This window comes from Pseudophryne corroboree, chromosome 4, assembly GCF_028390025.1.
Source record: "Pseudophryne corroboree isolate aPseCor3 chromosome 4, aPseCor3.hap2, whole genome shotgun sequence".
NCBI classification, from domain to species: Eukaryota; Metazoa; Chordata; class Amphibia; order Anura; family Myobatrachidae; genus Pseudophryne; species Pseudophryne corroboree.
Genome location: NC_086447.1, coordinates 371,386,442 through 371,402,428, shown reverse-complemented (window position 1 = coordinate 371,402,428; position 15,987 = coordinate 371,386,442). Strand labels below are relative to the sequence as shown.

General features: G+C 45.5%; 1 protein-coding gene across 1 annotated transcript in view; it reads right to left on the bottom strand.

Moving 5' to 3' along the window:
* The window catches only part of LOC134910917 (ATP-binding cassette sub-family F member 3-like), a 51,969-nt gene that overhangs the window by 11,562 nt on the left and 24,420 nt on the right, over window positions 1-15,987 (bottom strand). The window contains exons 2-5 of the mRNA XM_063919304.1: window positions 4,342-4,381; window positions 3,300-3,447; window positions 1,095-1,171; window positions 672-724 (exon numbers count right to left, since the gene is read on the bottom strand). Coding sequence (XP_063775374.1) covers window positions 672-724; window positions 1,095-1,171; window positions 3,300-3,447; window positions 4,342-4,381 — 318 coding nt within the window. The remainder of the gene's footprint in view (window positions 1-671; window positions 725-1,094; window positions 1,172-3,299; window positions 3,448-4,341; window positions 4,382-15,987) is intronic.

Below are 15,987 nucleotides of genomic sequence, written 5' to 3'. Positions count from 1 at the left end.
TTTTAAATAACTACACAACAAGTATGACAAGACTACTTACACACACAGTACAGCACTCAACAATCACAAAGAACCTCCTCAAAATCGCCAAAAACTCCAAACAACTCACCAACTCCTAACACACCTTCCTCTCACCTCTCCACTAGCTAAACCCATGAGGTTCGGACGGTTTGGGGCGTTTTTATAGTATTGTGCACAGACACTCCTCCATCACAAATCAAACCAATCACGGACGAGTGACAAAAACGAAACTTAGGAAAAAACGCGTCCGTGAACGGACAAACACTGCCGTAACCAAAATGTGACGCAGTCGTAAACAAACCTCATAACACGGCCGCAAAACCACTAAATCGGCCGCATTCTACCTTACAAAACCACGAATGACATCGACATCGGAGAACACGAAAAATACAAATACGACAGCTTAGTAAATGAGGCGTAACATTTTCAAAAAGTTGCAAATACACACATTCGATGTCATTCGTGATGAATCTCCCTCCAAATCGGTACTAATACGTATTTTAGTAAATATACCCCCTTGTTAATGAAGTATTGTTTAACTTACTTAGAAAAGAGAATTTGAAGAATAGAAATATTAAAAATAGCTTTCCCTAAAAATATTTCCTTAGAAAAGGAGTACACCTTTAGTGGAAAACATAAGAGGATCTCACCGAAGACTGGTCCTTTTTCATCAGCAACACGTTCAAGATCTGAGGGTCAACATCTAATGAACAAGACAGAAGGTATGAGCAGATCTCCCACAGATAACGGCACAAACCAGCTGGTTACAAGTACAGCTCCACTTATAGTAAGCTTTACAACATTAGGTGATACATTGGGGTTAACGTTCTTCCCTCACAGAAGTCATTAGTGTGCTTTTACATATTGTTCATCAGAGTAAAATAAAGAAACATAAGAGATACAGATAAAGAACTCCGCAGTCATTCAGTATGGAAGTTGGAATTCTATCTTGCAATTCAATTCTTTTACATTATCTTAAAAACAAGAACATTTATTCTAGACCACAAACAGAGGCAGGTGTGGTTGTGTGACATAAAATAGCATGGAGTTCTAAGCTACTCAAACAGTCTTACCGTAGTCAGTAATTTGGGAGAGTTGGATTGGAGCATCCAGTAGCACCTGTGATTGTGAAGGGACCTGATGATTCTCCCTTAGCAAAATTGAAATCATTGTTACATTTTAATTTACTTAAAATGGTGAAAATTCAGCACCGTGTCAGGTGTCTATACAAGAAAAAATAAAAGCCTGTAACAAAATATGTGGTATGGAGCTAATTCGATTATACAATCATTTCTGCTCACACCTGAATGGACTGCAAGCAGAAATTGATGAAGACACACACACAGAAAAGCTATTCTGATGTCACTTTGACTGTAATTATATTTTCCCGTTATAAGTCATGTGCAAATGCCACAATGCGCTCACATTCTCCTAACAGCACTCGTTTGTGTTAACACGGGCCCTCATTCCGAGTTGTTCGCTCGCTAGCTGCTTTTAGCAGCATTGCACACGCTAAGCCGCCGCCCTATGGGAGTGTATCTTAGCTTAGCAGAATTGCGAACGAAAGATTCGCAAAATTGCGAATAGAAATTTCTTAGCAGTTTCTGAGTAGCTCGACACTTACTCTGCCACTGCGATCAGTTTAGTCAGTTTCGTTCCTGGTTTGACGTCACAAACACACCCAGCGTTCACCCAGGCACTCCCCCGTTTCTCCAGCCACTCCCGCGTTTTTTCCCAGAAATGGCAGCGTTTTTTCACACACACCCATAAAACGGCCAGTTTCCGCCCAGAAACACCCACTTCCTGTCAATCACACTCCGATCACCAGAACGAAGAAAAATCCTCGTAATGCCGTGAGTAAAATACCAAACTTCTTAGCAAATTTACTTGACGCAGCCGCAGTGCGAACATTGCGCATGCGCAGTTAGCGGAAAAATGCACCGATGCGAAGGAAAATAACGAGCGAACAACTCGGAATGAGGGCCACTGTTGGCAAGTCTGACTATCTAGCAGGGTTGGGAAAACATTTTTTTTTTTTTTAAACAATTCAATTGTTGGTCCTTTCGAGTGCAAACAGCTGCCGCTGCCGGCATTTCTGCTTGCAGCCACCTATGTGAAGGGATCCACCTGGGCGTCCGAACATCGTTCTTCACCACACACCCAGCACTTTGGTTGGGTTTAGCAGTTTTATGCGGCTAAACCCGGCACTGCAGGGTTTAGAAGAAAAAAAAAGAAAAAGAAAAAGGAACAATTGAATTGTGCCCCCCGATCTCCCGTCTAAAGTGACGGGAGATCAGGGGGCACTATTTAATTGTTGTTGTTTGTTTTAGACGGGAGACCGGGCTTGCATAAACAATTGAAATGCCCCCTATCAATGCAAAGTTATTAGGTTCTGATATGATTTATTTTACATCTTTCAATAAAATCTATTTTTTACTGCTTATGTAGGTAGATTAAACATATTAAAACATACAAAGCACATTCAGAGATAGATGAAATTGATAATAAGAGTCTAATTCAATTGTTTTGTGGGCGCCTACGGGGGCTATTCAATTGTTGCCAACATTGGACATGCGTGCCCCGCATGCGTGACCATTAGTACCGGTTTAGCAGCTAAACAAGTCTAAAGTACAAGTTATTGTGCTCAAACCACAGAGTTTACACACATTTCAGCTTGCACCACAGGAGGCTGCGAGCTGAAGTCTGTCTCCCAGGCTGCATGCGCGCCCGAACGGAACAACAATTGAATTGCTCAGTTGGGCACCATCTAGTGGTGACAACTGAAACAGCCTCCAAGAATGTTACTTATGGTTGATTGTTAGGAGAAGAGTTTGTGGAGTTTTATCTGATACTAGGCAGATTAAGTACCTCTCTGATCTGGTTCACTCTCCTATTTTTCTGTTGTGTGTGAATTTACGGCATTGGTTCAGCTCACTCAAATGCAGGCTATAAGCAACAAGAATGTATAATACTATCAGGGAGATTCCCTTATAATAGGTTTTAAGAAGTCACAACAATCACGCCTGTAGTCACAGCATAATCCAAAAAAAGTGTATTGTTTTGTTTTTTAATCCATTTGGATTAACCCAGCCAACCCTGCTATCTAGTAATATATATCAGCACTCCTAATTTTCCCTGACAGACACTTATTGTTCCAAGCAGTAAGCAATTCTAAATGGACTGATGCCATTTCACTAATGAACCTGTACTACAGTGCAACATTTAGAAGCAATGCCATGTGTATATTTGTCGTCACTTGCTGGCAGCAGATTACTCACATACGCATTGTTCTGTACATCCTGAGACAGATGTCTTTAATGTCCTCATCATCTTTGGTATCTCCCGACACATCTTGCAGCAGTTCCCCCACTGCGTCAAACAATTCATTCTCTGATTCAAAGTCTGACCGTCCACTGTCAAGAACATCTAGATGAAGCAAGCAATGTTGTACTATTACAAGTTGTGACAATGAGGGAATTAAAAAGACATAGTGGGTTGAAATATACAGTCTTCACGGACACCCCATAATGTTATGTTTTTAAAATATACTACCCGGCTCTCTCCCTTTATGATCACCACAATCAAAAAAGACTATTATATGGGTGTGGTATGGAAAGGTAGATAGTTACTAGGTCGACCACTATTGGTCGACAGGGTCTGTAGGTCGACATGTTCTAGGTCTACAGGTCAAAAGGTCGACATGAGTTATTTATTTTGTGTCGTTTTCTTCATACAATGACCGGGAACCCCAATTAGTGCACCGTGTCTCCTCGCATGGCTCGCTTCGCTCGGTTACCGTTCCCAATTGTAGTCCACGTGGATCGTTAAGTATGAAAAGGTTCAAAAATAAGAAAATCGTGAAAAACTCACGTCGACCTTTTGACCTGTCAACCTAGAGACCCTGTCGACCAATAGTGGTCAACCTAGATAGTGTCAACCTAGAGAGACCGGATCCTATACAGTATATATGCCCTGGGCACAGGAAATATTTTAGCAGATGCACACTCTACTTTTCTTAATGTGTCACATTATAATGGCTGCTACATCAGCTAAACCCAATTACAGGACATCTAAACCTTGATGGATAATTACCCCTTTAGTGGACCCATCCTTAACACAATATGGGCAGCACGTATATCTCACAGAGGAGCTTTATCCGCAGAACGAGCAGACAGAGCCGCACTGCTGACCACCCCATTTATACACATCTATAAGTGGCCGGAGCCCAGGCTCGGCATGTGATTACAGATGAGCCTGTGACATGCAGTCCCGTCACTTATCCCCAACAGGGAGCCCAGTGATCTCTTCCGCCCTTCTCACCGGTCACGTATTGGAAAAGCTCGGCGTCCAGCTGTGGGAACTAGAGATGTGCACTTGAAATTTTTCGGGTTTTGTGTTTTGGTTTTGGGTTCGGTTCCGCGGCCGTGTTTTGGGTTCGACCGCGTTTTGGCAAAACCTCACCGAATTTTTTTTATCGGATTCGGGTGTGTTTTGGATTCGGGTGTTTTTTTCAAAAAACACTAAAAAACAGCTTAAATCATAGAATTTGGGGGTCATTTTGATCCCAAAGTATTATTAACCTCAAAAACCATAATTTCCACTCATTTTCAGTCTATTCTGAATACCTCACACCTCACAATATTATTTTTAGTCCTAAAATTTGCACCGAGGTCGCTGGATGACTAGAGATGAGCGGGTTCGGTTTCTTTGAATCCGAACCCGCACGAACTTCACTTTTTTTTCCACGGGTCCGAGCGACTCGGATCTTCCCGCCTTGCTCGGTTAACCCGAGCGCGCCCGAACGTCATCATGACGCTGTCGGATTCTCGCGAGGCTCGGATTCTATCGCGAGACTCGGATTCTATATAAGGAGCCGCGCGTCGCCGCCATTTTCACTCGTGCATTGAGATTGATAGGGAGAGGACGTGTCTGGCGTCCTCTCCATTAGAATAGAGATAGATAGATTAGATAGAGAGAGATTGTGCAGAGTCGCAGACAGAGTTAGTTTACCACAGTCAGTGACCAGTGCAGTTGCTAGTTAACTTTTATTTAATATAATATATCCGTTCACTTCTCTCTGCTATATCCGTTCTCTGCCTGAAAAAAAAAACGATACACAGCACAGTCAGTCACACAGTGTGACTCAGTCTGTGTGCACTCAGCTCAGCCCAGTGTGCTGCACAGTCATCAATGTATAAATTAAAAGCTTATAATTAATTGTGGGGGAGACTGGGGAGCACTGCAGGTTGTTAGCAGGAGCCAGGAGTACAATTATATTAATTAACAGTGCACACTTTTGCTGCAGGAGTGGTGACCAGTGCCTGACCACCAGTATAGTATTGTTGCATACTACTAATATCTCTTTAAATATCAACCAGTCTATATTAGCAGCAGACACAGTACAGTGCGGTAGTTCACGGCTGTGGCTACCTCTGTGTCGGCACACGGCAGGCAGTCCGTCCGACCAGAATTGTATTATTTATTATTATATACCTACCACCTAACCGTGGTTTTTTTTTCATTCTTTATACCGTCATAGTGTCATCCTAATTGTTACGAGTATACTACTATCTCTTTATCAACCAGTGTACAGTGCGGTAGTTCACGGCTGTGGCTACCTCTGTGTCGGCACACGGCAGGCAGTCCGTCCGACCAGAATTGTATTATTTATTATTATATACCTACCACCTAACCGTGGTTTTTTTTTCATTCTTTATACCGTCATAGTGTCATCCTAATTGTTACGAGTATACTACTATCTCTTTATCAACCAGTGTACAGTGCGGTAGTTCACGGCTGTGGCTACCTCTGTGTCGGCACACGGCAGGCAGTCCGTCCGACCAGAATTGTATTATTTATTATTATATACCTACCACCTAACCGTGGTTTTTTTTTCATTCTTTATACCGTCATAGTGTCATCCTAATTGTTACGAGTATACTACTATCTCTTTATCAACCAGTGTACAGTGCGGTAGTTCACGGCTGTGGCTACCTCTGTGTCGGCACACGGCAGGCAGTCCGTCCGACCAGAATTGTATTATTTATTATTATATACCTACCACCTAACCGTGGTTTTTTTTTCATTCTTTATACCGTCATAGTGTCATCCTAATTGTTACGAGTATACTACTATCTCTTTATCAACCAGTGTACAGTGCGGTAGTTCACGGCTGTGGCTACCTCTGTGTCGGCACACGGCAGGCAGTCCGTCCGACCAGAATTGTATTATTTATTATTATATACCTACCACCTAACCGTGGTTTTTTTTTCATTCTTTATACCGTCATAGTGTCATCCTAATTGTTACGAGTATACTACTATCTCTTTATCAACCAGTGTACAGTGCGGTAGTTCACGGCTGTGGCTACCTCTGTGTCGGCACACGGCAGGCAGTCCGTCCGACCAGAATTGTATTATTTATTATTATATACCTACCACCTAACCGTGGTTTTTTTTTCATTCTTTATACCGTCATAGTGTCATCCTAATTGTTACGAGTATACTACTATCTCTTTATCAACCAGTGTACAGTGCGGTAGTTCACGGCTGTGGCTACCTCTGTGTCGGCACACGGCAGGCAGTCCGTCCGACCAGAATTGTATTATTTATTATTATATACCTACCACCTAACCGTGGTTTTTTTTTCATTCTTTATACCGTCATAGTGTCATCCTAATTGTTACGAGTATACTACTATCTCTTTATCAACCAGTGTACAGTGCGGTAGTTCACGGCTGTGGCTACCTCTGTGTCGGCACACGGCAGGCAGTCCGTCCGACCAGAATTGTATTATTTATTATTATATACCTACCACCTAACCGTGGTTTTTTTTTCATTCTTTATACCGTCATAGTGTCATCCTAATTGTTACGAGTATACTACTATCTCTTTATCAACCAGTGTACAGTGCGGTAGTTCACGGCTGTGGCTACCTCTGTGTCGGCACACGGCAGGCAGTCCGTCCGACCAGAATTGTATTATTTATTATTATATACCTACCACCTAACCGTGGTTTTTTTTTCATTCTTTATACCGTCATAGTGTCATCCTAATTGTTACGAGTATACTACTATCTCTTTATCAACCAGTGTACAGTGCGGTAGTTCACGGCTGTGGCTACCTCTGTGTCGGCAGTCGGCAGGCAGTCCGTCCATCCATAATTGTATTATTATTATAATATATACCACCTAACCGTGGTTTTTTTTTCATTCTTTATACCGTCATAGTGTCATACTAGTTGTTACGAGTATACTACTATCTCTTTATCAACCAGTGTACAGTGCGGTAGTTCACGGCTGTGGCTACCTCTGTGTCGGCAGTCGGCAGGCAGTCCGTCCATCCATAATTGTATTATTATTATAATATATACCACCTAACCGTGGTTTTTTTTTCATTCTTTATACCGTCGTCATAGTGTCATACTAGTTGTTACGAGTATACTACTATCTCTTTATCAACCAGTGTACAGTGCGGTAGTTCACGGCTGTGGCTACCTCTGTGTCGGCAGTCGGCAGGCAGTCCGTCCATCCATAATTGTATTATTATTATAATATATACCACCTAACCGTGGTTTTTTTTTCATTCTTTATACCGTCGTCATAGTGTCATACTAGTTGTTACGAGTATACTACTATCTCTTTATCAACCAGTGTACAGTGCGGTAGTTCACGGCTGTGGCTACCTCTGTGTCGGCAGTCGGCAGGCAGTCCGTCCATCCATAATTGTATTATTTTTATAATATATACCACCTAACCGTGGTTTTTTTATACCACCTAACCGTGGCAGTCCGTCCATAATTGTATACTAGTATCCAATCCATCCATCTCCATTGTTTACCTGAGGTGCCTTTTAGTTCTGCCTATAAAATATGGAGAACAAAAAAGTTGAGGTTCCAAAATTAGGGAAAGATCAAGATCCACTTCCACCTCGTGCTGAAGCTGCTGCCACTAGTCATGGCCGAGACGATGAAATGCCAGCAACGTCGTCTGCCAAGGCCGATGCCCAATGTCATAGTACAGAGCATGTCAAATCCAAAACACCAAATATCAGAAAAAAAAAGGACTCCAAAACCTAAAATAAAATTGTCGGAGGAGAAGCGTAAACTTGCCAATATGCCATTTACCACACGGAGTGGCAAGGAACGGCTGAGGCCCTGGCCTATGTTCATGGCTAGTGGTTCAGCTTCACATGAGGATGGAAGCACTCAGCCTCTCGCTAGAAAACTGAAAAGACTCAAGCTGGCAAAAGCACCGCAAAGAACTGTGCGTTCTTTGAAATCCCAAATCCACAAGGAGAGTCCAATTGTGTCGTTTGCGATGCCTGACCTTCCCAACACTGGACGTGAAGAGCATGCGCCTTCCACTATTTGCATGCCCCCTGCAAGTGCTGGAAGGAGCACCCGCAGTCCAGTTCCTGATAGTCAGATTGAAGATGTCAGTGTTGAAGTACACCAGGATGAGGAGGATATGGGTGTTGCTGGCGCTGGGGAGGAAATTGACCAGGAGGATTCTGATGGTGAGGTGGTTTGTTTAAGTCAGGCACCCGGGGAGACACCTGTTGTCCGTGGGAGGAATATGGCCGTTGACATGCCAGGTGAAAATACCAAAAAAATCAGCTCTTCGGTGTGGAGGTATTTCACCAGAAATGCGGACAACAGGTGTCAAGCCGTGTGTTCCCTTTGTCAAGCTGTAATAAGTAGGGGTAAGGACGTTAACCACCTCGGAACATCCTCCCTTATACGTCACCTGCAGCGCATTCATAATAAGTCAGTGACAAGTTCAAAAACTTTGGGTGACAGCGGAAGCAGTCCACTGACCAGTAAATCCCTTCCTCTTGTAACCAAGCTCACGCAAACCACCCCACCAACTCCCTCAGTGTCAATTTCCTCCTTCCCCAGGAATGCCAATAGTCCTGCAGGCCATGTCACTGGCAAGTCTGACGAGTCCTTTCCTGCCTGGGATTCCTCCGATGCATCCTTGCGTGTAACGCCTACTGCTGCTGGCGCTGCTGTTGTTGCCGCTGGGAGTCGATGGTCATCCCAGAGGGGAAGTCGTAAGCCCACTTGTACTACTTCCAGTAAGCAATTGACTGTTCAACAGTCCTTTGCGAGGAAGATGAAATATCACAGCAGTCATCCTACTGCAAAGCGGATAACTGAGTCCTTGACAACTATGTTGGTGTTAGACGTGCGTCCGGTATCCGCCGTTAGTTCACAGGGAACTAGACAATTTATTGAGGCAGTGTGCCCCCGTTACCAAATACCATCTAGGTTCCACTTCTCTAGGCAGGCGATACCGAGAATGTACACGGACGTCAGAAAAAGACTCACCAGTGTCCTAAAAAATGCAGTTGTACCCAATGTCCACTTAACCACGGACATGTGGACAAGTGGAGCAGGGCAGGGTCAGGACTATATGACTGTGACAGCTCACTGGGTAGATGTATGGACTCCCGCCGCAAGAACAGCAGCGGCGGCACCAGTAGCAGCATCTCGCAAACGCCAACTCTTTCCTAGGCAGGCTACGCTTTGTATCACCGCTTTCCAGAATACGCACACAGCTGAAAACCTCTTACGGCAACTGAGGAAGATCATCGCGGAATGGCTTACCCCAATTGGACTCTCCTGTGGATTTGTGGCATCGGACAACGCCAGCAATATTGTGTGTGCATTAAATATGGGCAAATTCCAGCACGTCCCATGTTTTGCACATACCTTGAATTTGGTGGTGCAGAATTTTTTAAAAAACGACAGGGGCGTGCAAGAGATGCTGTCGGTGGCCAGAAAAATTGCGGGACACTTTCGGCGTACAGGCACCACGTACAGAAGACTGGAGCACCACCAAAAACTACTGAACCTGCCCTGCCATCATCTGAAGCAAGAAGTGGTAACGAGGTGGAATTCAACCCTCTATATGCTTCAGAGGTTGGAGGAGCAGCAAAAGGCCATTCAAGCCTATACAATTGAGCACGATATAGGAGATGGAATGCACCTGTCTCAAGTGCAGTGGAGAATGATTTCAACGTTGTGCAAGGTTCTGATGCCCTTTGAACTTGCCACACGTGAAGTCAGTTCAGACACTGCCAGCCTGAGTCAGGTCATTCCCCTCATCAGGCTTTTGCAGAAGAAGCTGGAGGCATTGAAGAAGGAGCTAACACGGAGCGATTCCGCTAGGCATGTGGGACTTGTGGATGCAGCCCTTAATTCGCTTAACAAGGATTCACGGGTGGTCAATCTGTTGAAATCAGAGCACTACATTTTGGCCACCGTGCTCGATCCTAGATTTAAAGCCTACCTTGGATCTCTCTTTCCGGCAGACACAGGTCTGCTGGGGTTGAAAGACCTGCTGGTGACAAAATTGTCAAGTCAAGCGGAACGCGACCTGTCAACATCTCCTCCTTCACATTCTCCCGCAACTGGGGGTGCGAGGAAAAGGCTCAGAATTCCGAGCCCACCCGCTGGCGGTGATGCAGGGCAGTCTGGAGCGACTGCTGATGCTGACATCTGGTCCGGACTGAAGGACCTGACAACGATTACGGACATGTCGTCTACTGTCACTGCATATGATTCTCCCCCCATTGAAAGAATGGTGGAGGATTATATGAGTGACCGCATCCAAGTAGGCACGTCAGACAGTCCGTACTTATACTGGCAGGAAAAAGAGGCAATTTGGAGGCCCTTGCACAAACTGGCTTTATTCTACCTAAGTTGCCCTCCCACAAGTGTGTACTCCGAAAGAGTGTTTAGTGCCGCCGCTCACCTTGTCAGCAATCGGCGTACGAGGTTACATCCAGAAAATGTGGAGAAGATGATGTTCATTAAAATGAATTATAATCAATTCCTCCGCGGAGACATTGACCAGCAGCAATTGCCTCCACAAAGTACACAGGGAGCTGAGATGGTGGATTCCAGTGGGGACGAATTGATAATCTGTGAGGAGGGGGATGTACACGGTGATATATCGGAGGGTGAAGATGAGGTGGACATCTTGCCTCTGTAGAGCCAGTTTGTGCAAGGAGAGATTAATTGCTTCTTTTTTGGGGGGGGTCCAAACCAACCCGTCATATCAGTCACAGTCGTGTGGCAGACCCTGTCACTGAAATTATGGGTTGGTTAAAGTGTGCATGTCCTGTTTTGTTTATACAACATAAGGGTGGGTGGGAGGGCCCAAGGATAATTCCATCTTGCACCTCTTTTTTCTTTTCTTTTTCTTTGCATCATGTGCTGATTGGGGAGGGATTTTTGGAAGGGACATCCTGCGTGACACTGCAGTGCCACTCCTAGATGGGCCCGGTGTTTGTGTCGGCCACTAGGGTCGCTAATCTTACTCACACAGCTACCTCATTGCGCCTCTTTTTTTCTTTGCGTCATGTGCTGTTTGGGGAGGGTTTTTTGGAAGGGACATCCTGCGTGACACTGCAGTGCCACTCCTAGATGTGCCCGGTGTTTGTGTCGGCCACTAGGGTCGCTAATCTTACTCACACAGTCAGCTACCTCATTGCGCCTCTTTTTTTCTTTGCGTCATGTGCTGTTTGGGGAGGGTTTTTTGGAAGGGCCATCCTGCGTGACACTGCAGTGCCACTCCTAGATGGGCCCGGTGTTTGTGTCGGCCACTAGGGTCGCTTATCTTACTCACACAGCGACCTCGGTGCAAATTTTAGGACTAAAAATAATATTGTGAGGTGTGATGTGTTCAGAATAGGCTGAAAATGAGTGTAAATTATGTTTTTTGAGGTTAATAATACTTTGGGATCAAAATTACCCCCAAATTCAATGATTTAAGCTGTTTTTTAGGGTTTTTTTAAAAAAACACCCGAATCCAAAACACACCCGAATCCGACAAAAAAAATTCGGTGAGGTTTTGCCAAAACGCGGTCGAACCCAAAACACGGCCGCGGAACCGAACCCAAAACCAAAACACAAAACCCGAAAAATTTCCGGCGCTCATCTCTATGGATGACTAAGCTAAGCGACCCTAGTGGCCGACACAAACACCTGGCCCATCTAGGAGTGGCACTGCAGTGTCACGCAGGATGGCCCTTCCAAAAAACCCTCCCCAAACAGCACATGACGCAAAGAAAAAAAGAGGCGCAATGAGGTAGCTGTGTGAGTAAGATAAGTGACCCTAGTGGCCGACACAAACACCTGGCCCATCTAGGAGTGGCACTGCAGTGTCACGCAGGATGGCCCTTCCAAAAAACCCTCCCCAAACAGCACATGACGCAAAGAAAAAAAGAGGCGCAATGAGGTAGCTGTGTGAGTAAGATAAGCGACCCTAGTGGCCGACACAAACACCTGGCCCATCTAGGAGTGGCACTGCAGTGTCACGCAGGATGTCCCTTCCAAAAAACCCTCCCCAAACAGCACATGACGCAAAGAAAAAAAGAGGCGCAATGAGGTAGCTGTGTGAGTAAGATAAGCGACCCTAGTGGCCGACACAAACACCGGGCCCATCTAGGAGTGGCACTGCAGCGTCACGCAGGATGTCCCTTCCAAAAAACCCTCCCCAAACAGCACATGACGCAAAGAAAAAAAGAGGCGCAATGAGGTAGCTGTGTGAGTAAGATAAGCGACCTTAGTGGCCGACACAAACACCGGGCCCATCTAGGAGTGGCACTGCAGTGTCACGCAGGATGTCCCTTCCAAAAAACCCTCCCCAAACAGCACATGACGCAAAGAAAAAAAGAGGCGCAATGAGGTAGCTGTGTGAGTAAGATAAGCGACCCTAGTGGCCGAAACAAACACCGGGCCCATCTAGGAGTGGCACTGCAGTGTCACGCAGGATGTCCCTTCCAAAAAACCCTCCCCAAACAGCACATGACGCAAAGAAAAAAAGAGGCGCAATGAGGTAGCTGTGTGAGTAAGATAAGCGACCCTAGTGGCCGACACAAACACCGGGCCCATCTAGGAGTGGCACTGCAGTGTCACGCAGGATGTCCCTTCCAAAAAACCCTCCCCAAACAGCACATGACGCAAAGAAAAAAAGAGACGCAATGAGGTAGCTGTGTGAGTAAGATAAGCGACCCTAGTGGCCGACACAAACACCGGGCCCATCTAGGAGTGGCACTGCAGTGTCACGCAGGATGTCCCTTCCAAAAAACCCTCCCCAAACAGCACATGACGCAAAGAAAAAAAGAGGCGCAATGAGGTAGCTGTGTGAGTAAGATAAGCGACCCTAGTGGCCGACACAAACACCGGGCCCATCTAGGAGTGGCACTGCAGTGTCACGCAGGATGTCCCTTCCAAAAAACCCTCCCCAAACAGCACATGACGCAAAGAAAAAAAGAGGCGCAATGAGGTAGCTGTGTGAGTAAGATAAGCGACCCTAGTGGCCGACACAAACACCGGGCCCATCTAGGAGTGGCACTGCAGTGTCACGCAGGATGTCCCTTCCAAAAAACCCTCCCCAAACAGCACATGACGCAAAGAAAAAAAGAGGCGCAATGAGGTAGCTGTGTGAGTAAGATAAGCGACCCTAGTGGCCGACACAAACACCGGGCCCATCTAGGAGTGGCACTGCAGTGTCACGCAGGATGGCCCTTCCAAAAAATACTCCCCAAACAGCACATGACGCAAAGAAAAAAAGAGGCGCAATGAGGTAGCTGTGTGAGTAAGATAAGCGACCCTAGTGGCCGACACAAACACCGGGCCCATCTAGGAGTGGCACTGCAGTGTCACTGCAGTGTCACGCAGGATGTCCCTTCCAAAAAACCCTCCCCAAACAGCACATGACGCAAAGAAAAAAAGAGGCGCAATGAGGTAGCTGTGTGAGTAAGATAAGCGACCCTAGTGGCCGAAACAAACACCGGGCCCTTCCAAAAAATACTCCCCAAACAGCACATGACGCAAAGAAAAATGAAAGAAAAAAGAGGTGCAAGATGGAATTGTCCTTGGGCCCTCCCACCCACCCTTATGTTGTATAAACAGGACATGCACACTTTAACCAACCCATCATTTCAGTGACAGGGTCTGCCACACGACTGTGACTGAAATGACGGGTTGGTTTGGACCCCCACCAAAAAAGAAGCAATTAATCTCTCCTTGCACAAACTGGCTCTACAGAGGCACCTCATCATCATTAGAGATGAGCGGGTTCGGTTTCTCTGAATCCGAACCCGCACGAACTTCATGTTTTTTTCACGGGTCCGAGCAGACTCGGATCCTCCCGCCTTGCTCGGTTAACCCGAGCGCGCCCGAACGTCATCATGACGCTGTCGGATTCTCGCGAGACTCGGATTCTATATAAGGAGCCGCGCGTCGCCGCCATTTTCACACGTGCATTGAGATTGATAGGGAGAGGACGTGGCTGGCGTCCTCTCCATTTAGATTAGGGTTGAGAGAGAGAGAGAGAGATTGACCTGAGGCTGTGATACTGTAGAAGAGAGTGCAGAGTTTAGTGACTGACGACCACAGTGACCACCAGACAGTGCAGTTGTTTGTTTTATTTAATATATCCGTTCTCTGCCTGAAAAAAACGATACACACAGTGACTCAGTCACATACCATATCTGTGTGCACTGCTCAGCCCAGTGTGCTGCATCAATGTATATATGTATCTGACTGTGCTCAGCTCACACAGCTTATAATTGTGGGGGAGACTGGGGAGCACTGCAGTGCCAGTTATAGGTTATAGCAGGAGCCAGGAGTACATAATATTATATTAAAATTAAACAGTGCACACTTTTGCTGCAGGAGTGCCACTGCCAGTGTGACTAGTGACCAGTGACCTGACCACCAGTATATATAATATTAGTAGTATACTATCTCTTTATCAACCAGTCTATATTAGCAGCAGACACAGTACAGTGCGGTAGTTCACGGCTGTGGCTACCTCTGTGTCGGCACTCGGCAGCCCGTCCATAATTGTATATACCACCTAACCGTGGTTTTTTTTTCTTTCTTTATAGTCATACTAGTTACGAGTATACTATCTCTTTATCAACCAGTCTATATTAGCAGCAGACACAGTACAGTGCGGTAGTTCACGGCTGTGGCTACCTCTGTGTCGGCACTCGGCAGCCCGTCCATAATTGTATATACCACCTAACCGTGGTTTTTTTTTCTTTCTTTATACATACATACTAGTTACGAGTATACTATCTCTTTATCAACCAGTCTATATTAGCAGCAGACACAGTACAGTGCGGTAGTTCACGGCTGTGGCTACCTCTGTGTCGGCACTCGGCAGCCCGTCCATAATTGTATATACCACCTAACCGTGGTTTTTTTTTCTTTCTTTATACATACATACTAGTTACGAGTATACTATCTCTTTATCAACCAGTCTATATTAGCAGCAGACACAGTACAGTGCGGTAGTTCACGGCTGTGGCTACCTCTGTGTCGGCACTCGGCAGCCCGTCCATAATTGTATATACCACCTAACCGTGGTTTTTCTTTCTTTCTTTATACATACATACTAGTTACGAGTATACTATCTCTTTATCAACCAGTCTATATATTAGCAGCAGACACAGTACAGTGCGGTAGTTCACGGCTGTGGCTACCTCTGTGTCGGCACTCGGCAGCCCGTCCATAATTGTATATACCACCTAACCGTGGTTTTTTTTTCTTTCTTTATACATACATACTAGTTACGAGTATACTATCTCTTTATCAACCAGTCTATATATTAGCCGCAGACACAGTACAGTGCGGTAGTTCACGGCTGTGGCTACCTCTGTGTCGGCACTCGGCAGCCCGTCCATAATTGTATATACCACCTAACCGTGGTTTTTTTTCCTTTCTTTATACATACATACTAGTTACGAGTATACTATCTCTTTATCAACCAGTCTATATTAGCAGCAGACACAGTACAGTGCGGTAGTTCACGGCTGTGGCTACCTCTGTGTCGGCACTCGGCAGCCCGTCCATAATTGTATATACCACCTAACCGTGGTTTTTTTTTCTTTCTTTATACATACATACTAGTTACGAGTATACTATCTCTTTATCAACCAGTCT